At 35.5% G+C, this 15,472-nt stretch overlaps 1 protein-coding gene and 1 pseudogene across 1 annotated transcript; both read right to left on the reverse strand.

Moving 5' to 3' along the window:
- Positions 1-6,184: 6,184 nt before the first annotated feature.
- On the reverse strand, positions 6,185-7,831 carry LOC117618941 (two-component response regulator ORR9-like). Its single transcript, XM_034348721.1, has 5 exons — positions 7,403-7,831; positions 7,148-7,257; positions 6,962-7,039; positions 6,649-6,719; positions 6,185-6,559 (listed from the first exon to the last, which is right to left on the reverse strand). The coding sequence occupies exons 1-5, from the start codon at positions 7,503-7,505 to the stop codon at positions 6,364-6,366; spliced, it is 558 nt and encodes a 185-aa protein (XP_034204612.1). The 5' UTR covers positions 7,506-7,831; the 3' UTR covers positions 6,185-6,363.
- A 2,006-nt stretch (positions 7,832-9,837) lies between these two features.
- On the reverse strand, positions 9,838-13,738 carry LOC117619193 (annotated as a pseudogene).
- Positions 13,739-15,472: the final 1,734 nt, after the last annotated feature.

Consider the following 15,472-nt stretch of genomic DNA (forward strand, 5'->3'; position numbering starts at 1 on the left):
CAAAAATGCATTTTACCCACTAATAAATTAAAAACAATAACTTTTTTTTAGAAGAGAAATTTGCCAAAATAGCATCTTCACTTTTAGGCATATGCGCGATTATTAATTGAATTTACAGCTCATTAATCACTGCATTCATTTGATAAGCTCTGCTACTGGATTTTCCAAAGCATGCCTTTTCTTTCGGTGAGTTGATCTTCAATGTCATCAATTTGTTGGCCCCAACAACCTCAGCAAATGTGGATGCTTTGTGGGCTGGGCAACCGAATCAAGTTGGCTCGACTGCCAACTACTGAATACCGAAGAGCAAATCTGGTCGTTGAACCGCCGCACTAGAAAACCACAGTGATGATGAATGAATGGTTTGGTTTGGTTTGAGTTTATCATGGAGATAACAACGGGCAAGATCGAGAGAGGGAGGTAGCAAGTAGCTAGGCGTCGAGGATCTAGATACGCCTAGATCTTTTCAAACTGTGGACTGCACCAAGCTGGCCGGTTCGACCCATGTCATTGTTCATTCAGTCTACAATGAAGAGAGTGAGACCGAAGGCGTATATGGATCGGAAGAAGAAGAGGAATAAGTGAATGTAGATGAGATCATATGGGATGATCCCATCGTTAACATCTCTCCACCATGTATGAAATGTTGTCTCCATTTACCCTTTATATTTTTGTGAGAACTTTTCATACTGTATATTAATTATTTATTAATATTTTATTTAATATTTATTAATATGTTATTTAATATTTATTAATATGTTATTTAATATTTATTGTGAAGACCTATATGTTATTAAATCTTAAGTCTAGTATGAGATATTTTCTTTAGTTGAAAGATGGCACCATTCTTGTTTTCCACGTGTAAAGACTTGGAATTGATTTTAATCAAATCATCATTGTCATGCCACCTTGCATGCTAGTAACAAGTGGTGTTGTGATATCATTGGCCAAAAGGGGATGAGTCACATTATTTCCTTACTTTTCTATCTTATCTTATTTTATATATATATATATATATATATATATATTATTTGGTTGCATCCGTAATCTCTCATATAAGCATAATCATTCCTTACTTCAATCATTCATTCCAATTCTTTAGAATAGATTTTCTACCATGAAGTAGTGTTTATGTGTGTGTGTGTGTGTGTGTGTGTGTGTGTGTGTGTGAGAGAGAGAGAGAGAGAGAGAGAGAGAGAGAGAGAAGGAAGAAAAAGAAACAAGATGAAGAACATGTGTTTTTGTGGGTTACGTAATGTGTTCTAAAAGTTCTTATTTTGTAATAAATGTGAAAATCATGGATTTATTCTATTTACAAATCTCTCTCTCTATTTTCAAGTCAAGCATGTCTAAGTTGTGCAATATTTCATACAATATATATATATATATATATATATATTATTTGGAGTTTTTGTGAAGTACGTATTATTCATGGAATATGAGAACTTCAATGACTAGTATCCGAAGGATAAATGTACCAGACGGGGATTTAGGGCAGTGAGGCCAATAAGGGTCATGTGCTGGGTACAATTTGTGAAGGATAACGAAGATATGAAGTAATGATGTGATATGAATTGGATTGTGTATCTTTTTATTATATTTTCTAGAGTGTGTAAAATAACATCGCCTGACTGACATATTACATAATCTACTAACTGAGCGGTGGTTTGCTCATCCCTCACCTATTTTATTTTTCAAATCAATTAGTAGGCAAGACAAAGACAAAACCAAAGAAGTTGGATTAGTTTAGAATGATAAAGTTTTATTTATATCTTGTACACTTGTAAGATTATTATTATTATTTATATATAAAGAAAATGTATTTTAACCATTTTTTTCAGTCTTTTTATTTTATTTCATTCAATTCACGCACCCTAATTCAGGAATATTCTTTATTCTCGGATCGGGTTGTGACAAATTTGATGACTTTTGTTTGCTTATTATCTGGCTTCTTTAGGCAAGAAAAAGCATTTAGTAAAACAGGCAGATCTTGAAAGGAATGTAGCCAAACAAGCAGTTGCTAAGTCAAGGCCGAGGGAAACGACAACCGAGGTTCAGTTATCTTCACTTTTAACTCCTCCATTTGACCTAATGGTATCATCTTTACACCTAGATATTATTATGACTTTGAACCATATTTTCCCAATATGAGTCCTTTATACTTTTGTATAGGTTGCACGTGGCAATAGCTACTCCTTCATCTAGTGTAGTCATTAGTTCGGCGGTACCTTTGACAGTGATGGCTCTTTTCGCTACATAAATGACTCCAACTTCTCTGGTTATGACATTGCCTAACACCTTCCCACATTCATCTCCCGTTAGTTCAATCATGATGATGACTTCGACCCCACTCAACACCGTATCAATTTTTGTTCTCTTGCCTAATCATACATAATTACTAGCCCGTTTCTTGAGTGGTTCTGGCCCATCTCTTCTTACGAAGATTTCCAACGCATGAGAGTGTATTTGTAAAAATATAATTTGTTTTGCACAAAACCACAATCACTCTACAACACTTCAATCTCTTAAAGCCAATTTAATCAGGGGCGGTCTTGCAACAAGGGCAAGGTAGGCAACCGCCTACTCAATTTTTTTTCCCAACAAAAAAAAAAAAAAAAAACCTATATGTAATCATACCTATTTCTACCCAGCCCATGTGATGATGTGAAACATACAAAGCCCATGCCTACCCAAACACATTTATAAAAAAAATTAAAAGCAACCCACAAATCAAAGCCGAGCCTACTCAATCTATTATTTTTAAAAATTTAAAATTTAAAATTTTAAAAAAAGAAAAAGGAAAACAAGCGAAGAAATATAAGTAGCCAACCTTTTTGGTTTTTTAAATTTTTTTTTTTTTTTATATAGAAAAGATGGTATTTCAGTAAACCAAAAGGAACATTACATGGTAAGAACTAACATGTTAAAAGCAGCCTCGTTAAAACCTTCTCAAAGAAAACAAAACCCCAGGGTAGGAAAGAGTACCACCTATGCTATTGACTAAATATAAGAGTCAAACAACTTTTACAAAACAAACAAACCTAGAACCCAACCTCAAAACCCTTAAAATAACATCTCATCATTACGTAGGTATTGTCAAAAAAGTCTTCCTATGATCTAGAAAAAGCATCATAATTCTTCCTACATAGTCAAAAACGTACTTTGAGTATCAAAATAGATTCAGCTACTATGGATATCAAAATAGATCTAGCCAATCACCTAACTGCAAAACCATTGAAACACATCCCATCACTACGCATGTACTGTCAAAGAAAGCCTTCTATGATCTAAAGAAAGCATTATAATTCTTCGTACATAGTCAAAAACGTATTACGAGCATCATAACAGATCCAGCCAAACACCAACCGCCACCTCTAATTTTCTTAATATAGAACCGCAGCTGACAAGTGAGGGAGACCAAGATTGGCCTCTTAGCCTGAAGAAATTTCCGAAGAAAGATCTTCATAATAGGAATGTTCATCGGTTGCCAAGCCCATGAACATTAAATAGGAGAATTATTAGGGAGAACTTGGAGACCCCTCGAGGCTGGTCTCCTCCGTCTTGTCAACAAAATCCTCGATACAAAAACTACGGTTACCAAAAAAAGCCATGCCACTAACAATCAGATGTCCAGCACTAGTTTTTGCACACTTCTGATTTCAGCTTGGTGCTGCATACTTGTCACCTCCTTGAGCAGAAGAGGCGGTGGCCACCTCTATAGCGTTAAGATGGAGACCCCTCACCAGCGATTGGCTCCTTGGTAACCCAGAAAGAAAGGTGACACAGCCACCCCACAGAGAACAAAAGAACAACTAAGAGAGACGACGTAAAGAATGAGTAAAGAAAATCCTAGCCGGCAAGGCTCTCCTCGTGTGAATGAGAGAGCGACCCACTAGCCAGCCCTTTTGGTTGCGCATAGGCATAGCCAACAGTCCTCACCTTCTCTTTTCCTTGGCAGCTTTAGCAGTAACTTCTCTCTTTGGGCTGACAATAACCTCTCTCTTGGCAACATCTTCTCCTATCTAGCAGAAAAACTTATATGGAACGGGGATAACACTGTTTTGCTATCCTTGGCCAATCACAGAATGCCACGTGGAAAAGTTATCACGTATGGCATACCGTGATTGGTCGAGGATAGCAAAATAGTGATATTCTCATTTCATGTAAGTGTTTCTCCCTATCTAGGCAACAAGTATTCTTCTCATGCTCTCCTATTTAATTATCTTCTCCTATTGGGTTTTTCCTAAAATAAATGTATGCATCTTAATTTTAATTTTAATTTGAAATGAGTATTCTAGGGTTTATTTAGGAAGAGTAATGCTACACTTACCACATTTTTATCCCACATTTCTATACCACGTGATGTGGCATGTCCATATCATATGCCACATCAATTAAATGAATGAAGTGTATTTTAATAAATGAAATTAGAAAAACAGAAACTAGTATTTTATATGATGTGGTATGTACACATCAGCTGCCACATCATGTGGTATGAAATTGTGGTATAAAAATGTGGTAAGACTAGTATTATTCATTTAGGAATGAATTATAATTTGGAGATTTTATTGAAATTAATTAGGTCTTTGATTTTAGGAATTTTGTTGAGATGTATGATTTGTTGTTGGTTTGTTAATGTTTGATTAAATGCATTAATGCTATTATGAGAATTTGTTTGATTTTTTGTTGGGATGTTTGATTAAATATGTTATCTTTTATTATGTCGGATCACAATCGAAACTCTAAGAAAACAAAGAATTTGTTATCTTTTTTTGTTTTTTGGGTATGAATTTGTTATCTTTTTCTTCTTCTTTTTTAAGAAAAAGAATGATGGATCATCATCTAGTGCAATACTTCCCATTTGCGATGAGCAAAATCTTCCTGACTTTCCCATTGTTGAGCCTCACGTTGAAAAAGTTGAGGTCCAAAGAATCAATAATGGTCAAGATTTTTTTAGTTAAACTTTTATTTATGTATATTTGAAGGTAAGGATCATTACGTCCCCCGCTTAGATGTATCTTTTTATTTTTATAAATGAAATTCACTCATACCATCAAAATTTTAAGATAAACTCTGCATACTTGACTTTTAAATTTTGGATCCACCACTAATTTCATGTGTCATTGGTTGATCATTACGAACCCACATTCTATGTTGTCAAGTTCATGCATCCCTCATGTTTCAATTTGATAGCCACACCGTACGGCAAAACTCAATTAACTCTCTGTCAAAACCATGATTACCTCTACCGATCTCCGTTAGCCTCACTCAATTATTCCTTGATTATTGTTATAGTATTTTCCTTTTCTAGAATATATATATATATATATATATATTTGCATAAATTTTGTGCTTTGCACTTTATGAAGCACCGCACACTTATTATTTTACAGCCTCTTAATTAACACAAGGATGGTGGTGGCAATGGTGATGACGACAGTCATTCTTCTTTTCTAAAATCAGTGTGGTGAAATTTGAAAATAACCCTCAACTCCCAATTATTATTTTTTTATTTCCATGCTGAATTTAACAATTTTCTTGTTTTACAACCTATGTTGTTTATAAAATTTTGAGTTTTGCCTAGTAGCAATATTTATATTTTTCAATACAACCCATATTTAGGATGGGGGAATTGGATATAGAACCTCGTAGGTGTAGAGGTAAATATTCTTAATCACTTAAACTACAAATTCCTTGCGCCGAATATTAGTTTTCTCCATTCCAACACTTAAAAAAAAAATATACAAACGATGATCTAAACTACAAGGAGTTAAATCTTTGTTTTCAATATTAGCTTCTATGACTAGGTTACCTAATTTATTTAATACCATGAACGTATCAACGGTCAAGCTATACATCATGTAATTGTTCACACCTTCCCAAAGTCAATTTCAAATACTTCTTAGCTTCCCCAACAAGAAAAAAAAAACAAATTTTTAGCTTCCTTTTACAAAATCTGCCCATTTATAAAAGTCATAACCAGCGAATATTTTTATTTCTTACATAATTGCCTGGCAAGACACCAACAAAATTCAATGAATATTTTCTTTCTGTTAATTTACAATTAGATCTAAATATGAAGATTTCTGAACATGACTCTTTTTCTGTCTTTGAGGAAATCTAAATCCCTATGGAGCCTGTATAATCAAGCTTGAAATATAGGAAGGAAAAAAGAGAACAAATATAGAGAAATCTTCTGGGTATATTATAGTGACAAGCTTGGTTTTTCAACTGTTAGAAGCTGATGTATGTTTGATCTACGGTGAGATTCACATATATCAACGGTTGAGAATCGATCCTCTGTAAGTCGATGAGTGTCCTACATTATACTTGAAAAAAAAGAAAAATAACAACATCAATTGATCATGAAGTCACTTCCAAATCATTATACTTTGTTCTTGTTCTCTCTGGTGTTTGTGTTTGTTCCATGACCTTTCTCTTGTTGATGTTGGATTGGTCTTCCATAGCCCTACCCTTCAACATGTGGGGTTTAAGCTTGTTCACATCTGACAATTGCACTGGTTTTAGAAAGAACTCTTCTGCTCCTTCCTCCAAGCATCTGATCAAAAACCCATCAAGCCACATGTCAGATCATGATCATAAAATGAACCAAGCATTTCTAATTCGAGATCTGAAATTTCCCCTAACCTGTTGATCCTTGATGGCTCATTCTCTGAGGACATAATAACAACTGGTATGTCTTTAAGAACATGAGATTCCTGCAAATCAAAGTATACTTTTATTAGTCTATCCTAGATGATGCACCAAGTTTAATCATTCATTCATGGACAATAGCAACTCCAATTATACAAGACTAGGCCCAAATTTTAGCTTGATTGAAATGATTTTGGGCTGGAAACAATTCCAATTGTGAATTCTAATACTGATCCTCAAATCTTTGCTGAATTGAAAGTAAGATGCATAATGGTTTTGGGTCCTTTTTTTTTTTTTTTTTTTTTACCTTAATCTTTCTGAGAAGATCATAGCCTGTCATTCCTGGCATACAGTAATCTGTAATGATCAAATTTACTTCTACATCCTGTAAAAGAGGCAGGGGGAAATGAATCAGATCAGACTGATGAAATTGCAAAACAGAAATTCAAATAAGAAGTCTCAAAATTGAATCAACAGGAAACAACATATATACCTGTTGATGATTATCTGGAGACAGAGAGGGAATATCTGCATCAATTTGATCATCTTGATCATGCAAACCCAAAAATTCCAAAGCCTTACTTCCAGAATCAACAGCAGTAACTGCAGAAATTGACAAAAAGAAAACAACCCAGAAATATTTTAGCACTCAATTAAAGCCAGAACAATGATTCAAAAGCAGAATTGAACAAAACCATTTTTTTTTTCTTTTCTAAAAGAAACCAAAAACTCCATGAACATATAATACCTTGGTATGAAGAAGTCTTGAGAAGTCTCTCAATCAACTTTCTATCAATAACGCTATCATCAACAGCCAGAACATGAAATTGGGCCTCTGCAGACAAACCCATGATTGATGAACTCTTGTAATATCAAAAGCAATAACACCAGGAACAGAGGAGGAGGAAGAAGAAGAAGAAGAAGAGCAGAAGATGATGAAAGGGAAGAAAGGGTGGGTGGGTTTTAAATGGGAAGCCATCGGAGTCAGAAAGATACAGAAAATCCTCTTGAAAATCTGACAGTTTGGAAAGAAAGATCCGACAGATTTCGTCCAGAATCTCGAGGATTTTCTTGGTTGATTTTTGAATTAGTGAAGAAGCAAAGAAGGTGCTGTTTTTTCTGTTTAAAATGTGGACTTGTTCATTATATTCCATTTGACCTTTCAGAATGACTATTTCGGTCCAATCCATTATCTAATGGTATTACTGTTTAGTTTTGGAGAAATTTTCCCCATTCAAATTTTTAAAACCAGATTTTGACATCTTTTGGATTTTTTTTATTTATGAAAATATATATACGATCTTGTGATCCAATTCAAAACAAATTGACAGAAGAGAGAACCATTTGGTCTAGTCACAAAATTTCACGAATGCTAGCATGGTACTTAGGGCAGTAGAATAATTCCAATTGCACACATTCTCATCTCATTTTTGCTTATTAGAGATAACAGAAGTCTTGAATCGGGGAATATAGATGGAGTAATCAAGGCATGAGAATCGGATCAATAATTTCCTCTAGTTGATTTCACTTGATTTGAAGGATATTCCATTACTGATTTTAACGTGTGGAACCCCACATAATTGTTTTTTTTATCCCTTATGTGTAATAAACACATGAAAAATAAGAATTGAAATTATTCCAATATTCATTTGTTATAAACACTCACATTTACTAACACATAAAAAAATAAAAATTACATGAATATACCTTCAAAATCAAGATTGAGATCAACTAAAAGAATAATTTATCCAATTCCAATTCATTGATTTCCCCAACTAAGTTTCCCGGCTTAGTGGGTAACTAAACATGTCAAAATTTCACCAATGCTATACATGTGAGCATGATAGTTATCAAGAGGAGCAAAAATAGTGGGACTTAAAAAAAGTTGTGGGAGATTTTTATTTTATATCTTATTAAAATAACTTATATTAGTCCTCAATGTATTTGTTTTTATTTTTATTTAATAAGAATAAACTTGGTGAAATAAGGACATATAAAATATATTTTCTACAAGATTGAAAGAATACACAGTAAGAGAGACGTTTCCATGCACTTGCATGACCAACTTCAACCCAATAATACCAAATTCCATGTGTACTTTCTCGGCAAATTGTTTGTCCTTTGTGACTTTCGAAGGGGCAGTCCTCCCTGAACAAAATGTTTGTATCATTGTATCGACTACATCAGTCATGAAGTCATGAACACGTGTCACACTAATTCCACTCTGGGTTGCCTGGAAGATGTGGAGCGGTAATCCTATTTTTTAGTTTTGTTTTAGACTAATAATTTTCAGAAATTCTTTAGGAGTTCGTTGTGATTTGTTTTCAATTTAGGATTTTTTTTTTTTTTTTAGCTTTTGCCTTTCTATATGGATTTTTTGTTTCTGTGGTTGCGCGGTAGATTTGTATTGTAGGTCTGAGTACATGTGCTTCTGGTTGTTAGATCGCGGATTTAGTCATTATTTGGGATGTGCTTGATTCTCTCCAGATCAATTCAACATGTATTTGGTCACTAGAGAAGATTTACCCATATTCGACACATAGTTACTTTCTACTTTTATTTGATCATCAATAATATACTATTGCTTTTTTTTTTTTTCAAAGAAGAATATGAATTTTACAATAATATAATTATTTGTACTAAATTGAATGAATTATAGATTCAATCATGACGCTCGGACTTGAAAAAAAAATAAATATAAAAATAAAAATAAAAAAGAAGAAAATTTGTAGCTAGTGATTGTAAATAATGAAACATCCCACCCCAACGTCCCCAACCCAACATTGTCCTTGTTTTTTAGTGCATGCGCGAATGAAATCTCTAGTGATTCTCCTTGATTCTCTTGCATGATGTTGGAATCTTCCCCCACCCCTTTGGTCTCGTTTTTAACCAAAAGGAAAAAGAACAATCAAATCCCTGAAACCATGATCCCAAGTATCAAATCAAATCATATCCTTTGTTCAGGTTTTCCTATATACAACTTGATCATTTCCTTCAATTCCTTGCCATTCAAATTTCAGATTTTTAATTCAATAGAAAAAATCTGCTTCGAGCATGTTCATTGGAATAATTGGTGGGATTGAGTCTAAAACTTTGAGTGCATAGGTAAATGCTCTTACCCCTTGAACTATAAGTCTCTTGACATTATTTCAAGGCATTTGAACTTAAAATCAACGGCCTAAATCACAGAATGTGTTTCCTCGCAAATAAATAAGTACTTCTTGTAATTGTCGAGCTTAACTTCTAGCTGCTAATGATAGAGCACTTTATCCTAAGTTTAAGTTTGTGAGTCTTAGACTTGTACTTGCTCTAATCTTGCCTTTTATGTCTCATGTCTCTCCTCCATCATGGTTCTTTGCAAATAAGCTCATCTCTGCCTTTAGTTTCTCTTCTCCTCCAACCTTTCTGTACACAAAAGCCCTTGCAATTAACACATAAACACACAAACTCACTTGACCAAAAAAAAAAAACACACAAACTCAGTGTGCTCAAAACTGCTAGCACCCAATAGAAGTAATCAAGGTGAGCCCGATTAATATTGTCCCCAAGCCATTTCTCACCATTTCTTGAGGTAATGGACTGCACAATACTTATAATACCAGAGCTTATGAAGCTGCCAACGCCGATAACACTAATAAAAGCCGCTGCCCCGATGCTTCTCATCTGCTCTGGCATTTGATCATAAAACAGTTCTTGAAGTCCCACGGTTGTGAACGCGTCGGAGACACCGCAAATTAGGTATTGTGGGAGTAACCACCATATCTTCATTGGTATTATTGCTTTAGGCTTGTCAATGAGATTATAATGTTTTGCAACGTTGAGCCTTTTGGCCTCTACTTGGGCTGACACAACCATATTGAGTATTGATATAACTAGGCCGATCCCGATTCTTTGTAGCACGGTAATGCCTGAGGAGTGTCCCGTATAATTTTGGGTTAGCGGGACGAAAAATCTGTCGTAGATTGGAACGGCGATTAAGATGGCAATGCCAACAAGTCCTTGAAGTGATGCTGGAGGGACTTGGAAATGGGGACCGATTGATCGGATTGTTGTGCTACTTTGTTTGTGAAGAAGGTGTGAAGTTGGGCTTGGATTACACCAAACATTAGGCAACTTAACCATATGGGAATGAGTCGGAGGACAAGCTTCACTTCTTCCACTTGATTGAGAGAGCATAACCTCCATGGATTTCTGGTTTGGTTTGATGTATCTACTTCGTCTATGATCATTGCCTTGTCCAGAAATCTGCATTTTGGTTTTCAATAAGTTAATAAGCCTGCAAATTGTAATAACTATAAAGAAAAGGGCAAGGGAATGGCCATGTCTTGTTCCTAAACTTCAAATGGGAAAAACAACTTGGGGAAAAAGAAGGTATTAGTAATAATTTATGAAGGCATTTGGACAAAACAATAAGAAGGTATTGTAATTTCTTGGCTTTCCGCTTAATTTTTTATTGAGAATTGTAGTGATATGATGTTCAGTTTAATATTGTAAGAGCATCTACAATGGGAGGTGTATAATGAGGTGTATGTTAATTATACATTCTTTGTGATCGGAATCACCCGCAATGAAGAGGTGTAAATGAGTGTAAATTTGCATCACCACCATGAGATGCAAATTTAGATGCACATATGTATATTTTTTTACATCTCTTCTAGGTAGGACCTACATGAAAAAATGTGAGAAAAAATGGACAAAAGTGGGACATACAGTAGAAAATGCGAAAGAAATCAATTATACATATTTAGATTTATATCTTCACAACTGGAGCAAAAATCATATTTATAACCTCCGGGGTGTAAAGAGGATGTAAAAGTGGCTTTACACCCCCGAAAATACATCCTCCCACTGTAGATGCTCTAACATTGCATTGTCGATACAGTGTGGTTCTGTTACGTACTGGATTTTCATGGCGTGATCCTCACAACTTGATAGAAACTTATCACAAATATGTATCATCCTCATCATTCACGTATGTTGAACATAAGACCTCCTCCCACTAATAACTGGAGACAAATAGCACTAGACCAAAGAGTTGGTTTGGACGCTTGCTACTTGGAATGTAAGCTAGAGTTTGATAGAGAATAGAAAAGGAAAAAAAAAAAAGTTCCCAAATTATTAATTCTTTATTCGTTTTGTTCTTGAGGGTTTGACTTGAGGGCAGTAGAGGTTGGCAACACCTATACATATGCTGTTTTGTCACTAACATAAGACTCTGTAGAGGTTGAGGGATTCACTTTAGGGCACTAGAGGTTGGCAACACCTACCTTTGCTAGTCACTAGCATAAAATTGGTGTAGGCCCACAAAGGGTTATTTGCAATATTAATCAACTAGCACTTGATCATTATAAAGTTAAAATATTAAATTAAAAAAAAATCAGATAGTTATTAATAAGGAGTATTTCTTTTCCTAACTTTGAAAGATGTACTGAGATTTCAAGATACTTTTTTTCCTAACATTGAAAGATATCTCGAGTAGAAATCTCGTAGCCATTGGTTTTAAAAAAATTTACTAGCATTTAATTATAAAAGTTTCCTCAGTTGATTAGTACGAGACAAAACTAGAGCTGAGGTTGACCTTCTACACCTCCACCCTTCTCGTCTCCATAATTTACACCCTCGCAATTGAGCGTCCCATTCACGTGCGATTTCCGAGCTGCTGCCACAAACACTTGTGCCAGTGTTGTAAATGGGCTGCCAGGAGGCCTTTGCTTCCGGTACCTCTTAATTCCCACCAAGAATAATAATAGTGACACCATCAAGACCCCTGCCAATATTCCAAACCCTGCCAATTTTCCGTGTGTGTGTGAGAAATTATCGACTCTCCTTCTTAAATATTGTGACAAAAAAAGATTTGGAAAAAAAAAAAAAATGTTGTATGCAGGAGAGGGAACAAGAACACGACTTACAAACCTTGAAGCCATGACCATTTAGGTTCTTTTTTTGTATAAAATTAGTTTGAATTGAAAAACAAAGAGGAAACAAGAACTTCAATGAAAGGCAACAAGGTAGTTTAACGAATAAAATATTTTTGGAGTCCAATTATACACCCATATATTATATAGTTTATCCAATTTTACTGACCCCAAAAATAATTTATATTTTTTAACGGATTATTATAATATAAATAATTCTTTGGGATGTGGGGATCTCAAACGTAGATTTTACCTGGAGATATACAACTCCGAGTGTGGCAGAAGTGGCACCAGACACCAAACCCAAGTACCACCAGTTAAAAAATGAGCTCTTGGCCTTTCTTTCCTCCGGCGTGTTCTCATCGAACTGGTCTGCTGCAAAAGTTTGCACGCATGGCGACTTTGCGAAGGAATTACTGAGACTGAGAGAGTTAAAAGGACCATGCCCTATAACATGATATATCATATACAATCCATGAACACAAAAGATATATATAAGTACTCAACACGAGCAATGTTTTCTTGGTTTCGTTACACATAATTAACATACTTATGTTGTCAAACTGTAAATCTGATTTACGTACTCACAAAAGCATGCTACACATATATACTTAAATACATGAAGTAGTGAAAAAATAATAATGAATTTGTTTTTGTTTACCATGAAATAGATGGTGATGGAGAAGAGGATGGTCGTGAAGCGACCCAAATACGAATCTGCAACGAAGGCTCCGAGAACGGGGAAGACGGATGAGACATCGAGCCAGGTGTTGACATTCTTAGCCGCCGTGGCCAAGGGCTGGTCCAGAACATTTGTAAGGTACATGATGAGGTTACTTGCCAACCCATAGAATGCAAATTGCTGGGCCACCTCAACAACTGCAGTTAATAATAATCAAGCAAACAAATAAAATTCATAAAATTAATGAACCGTAAAGAAATTCAGATAATTGTGAGAGTTAAATGAGAAAAAAGATGAAAATAAAAAGAAATTAAATAGCTTACAGATGATGAATATAGCAGCATTCCAGCCACCCCTGCCAGGTTTTCCCTGTGTATTGTTCATGATTGATGGTGTTAGAGAGCTGAAATATTGGACATGGCGAAGTGGGAAATTATTTTCTGAGGTTTCTCTGCAAATTTGGGTGTGATTTGTGTGTGTGCGTGTGTGTGTGTGTGTGTTGGGGGGTGGGGTGGGGTGGGGTGGTAGTTGCTTGTTGTGTGACCCAAGACAGGAGAGTGTAGCGTAGAGCTTTGATTGCATGAGTGGAGGAAGGAAGAAACCCACGTGTATGTGAGTCATATTGATGATTTTTATGAGGCAAAATATATTATTAAGAGGACTCTGATTATTACAATTCAGCGAGTGAGATCTATGCACAAACTGTCAATGTCATCACCGACTATTTTATAAGTTTATCGCTTGTATTAAAACAAAAATTTCAATAAATGTTATTGATGATTTTAAGAAAAAATTTGTCTTTACACGGCATTATAGTATCACTAGTACGATTTAATATTTGCGCGACGAAAGTTTGCGCGACGAACAAAATTTCGTCGCGCAAAAAGCATTGATGCGACGAAAGAAAAATTCTGTCGCACAAAGAACACAAAACTAGCGCGACAAACAGATTCGTCGCGCAAAAATCATTGATGCGACGAAAACAAAATTCCGTCGCACAAAGAACACAAAACTAGCGCGACAAACAGATTCGTCGCGCAAACAATCTATGCGCGACTTAAATTAATTTCGTCGTGCACAACTAATGCATTGGCGCCAAAATCTTGCGCGACGACAACAATCGTCGCGCGTGAAAATATTGCACGACAATTATAATCATTCGTCGCGTAAAGATGGACAGAAAATTGGCGCTCTTTTTCGGCGGGGAAAAAAACTTGCGCGACGAGAGACAGCTTAGCGCGACGAAAAAATTTACCGTCGCGTAAGAAAACTAGGGTTACTTATTTTTGGCGCCAAAATGAAGGGTGGATAACTTTTTTTGCGCGACGGATTCAAATTTCCAGAGATCGACGTATTTGGCGACGTTTATGTTCGACCTGGGAATGAATTGGCCGAGTCCCTTCATGTAAGTGTTATTTATTTTTAATTCTTATGTTACGCATTCAACTTTAAAGGTTATTATATGAATGTTTGAATTTATATTTTATGTTATGCTAAACAGACGACGATGGTGGAGAGGAGCCAGTTGGTTCTTCAGGAGTCTGCCTCCCAACTTCCTCCCGATACTCCGATCGAGTCTGTGGATCCTCCACAGGATGCTGGGTTTCAGATCTTGACGGAGACATTGGATCAGACTCTAGGGAGGAGACCGGGGACATATTGTCGAGGGATGGGGAATGCCAGGCGGAGGGAACCCAGACCCCGTTCATCAGCGCAGTCAAACAGTCAGGTCACTGCTTTGACAGCAGAGGTGGCCACTCTTCGGAGCCAGATGTCGGTCATTCTGCAGTCCCTCGCACAATCCGGCATTCCAGTCCCAAATTTTAATGTGCCGACCTCCGAGCCGTCCATCCCGAGCATCCCCACCAGATGCCGGCCCGTGTAGATCCCCAGACCTCTGAACCGCATGTGCCAGACGATAATGTAGATTTTGGAACATTATTCGATTAGTTTTTTTATTTTTCGTAATTATTTTTTAAATCTTTCTCTTGTAGCATACATTTATTTTATATAATAAATTTGTTATTTACATAAATTTTTTTATGATTAAAATTTCAATTTATTACCCAAAAAAAAAAACCAAATTTATTTTTTTATAAAATAAAACAAAAGTAATATTATTATTATTATATATTAATTTATACATATTAATTTTGCGCGACGAACAATTTGTCGTCGCGCAAATTCATATATTCCGAAAAAATAATGTTTCATTTTTTTA

The sequence above is a fragment of the Prunus dulcis genome, chromosome 2 (assembly GCF_902201215.1).
Source record: "Prunus dulcis chromosome 2, ALMONDv2, whole genome shotgun sequence".
Taxonomy (NCBI): domain Eukaryota; kingdom Viridiplantae; phylum Streptophyta; class Magnoliopsida; order Rosales; family Rosaceae; genus Prunus; species Prunus dulcis.

Bases quoted from the DNA above. Each gene is read 5' to 3' on its own strand.
- LOC117618941 (XM_034348721.1), bottom strand. From the start codon at position 7,505: ATGGGTTTGTCTGCAGAGGCCCAATTTCATGTTCTGGCTGTTGATGAT. The intron at 6,720-6,961 runs GTAAAAAAAAAA...TTTGATTTGCAG, and splicing joins ATCTTCTCAGAAAGATTAAG to GAATCTCATGTTCTTAAAGA. The intron at 6,560-6,648 runs GTTAGGGGAAAT...GTTTTTGATCAG, and splicing joins GAGCCATCAAGGATCAACAG to ATGCTTGGAGGAAGGAGCAG.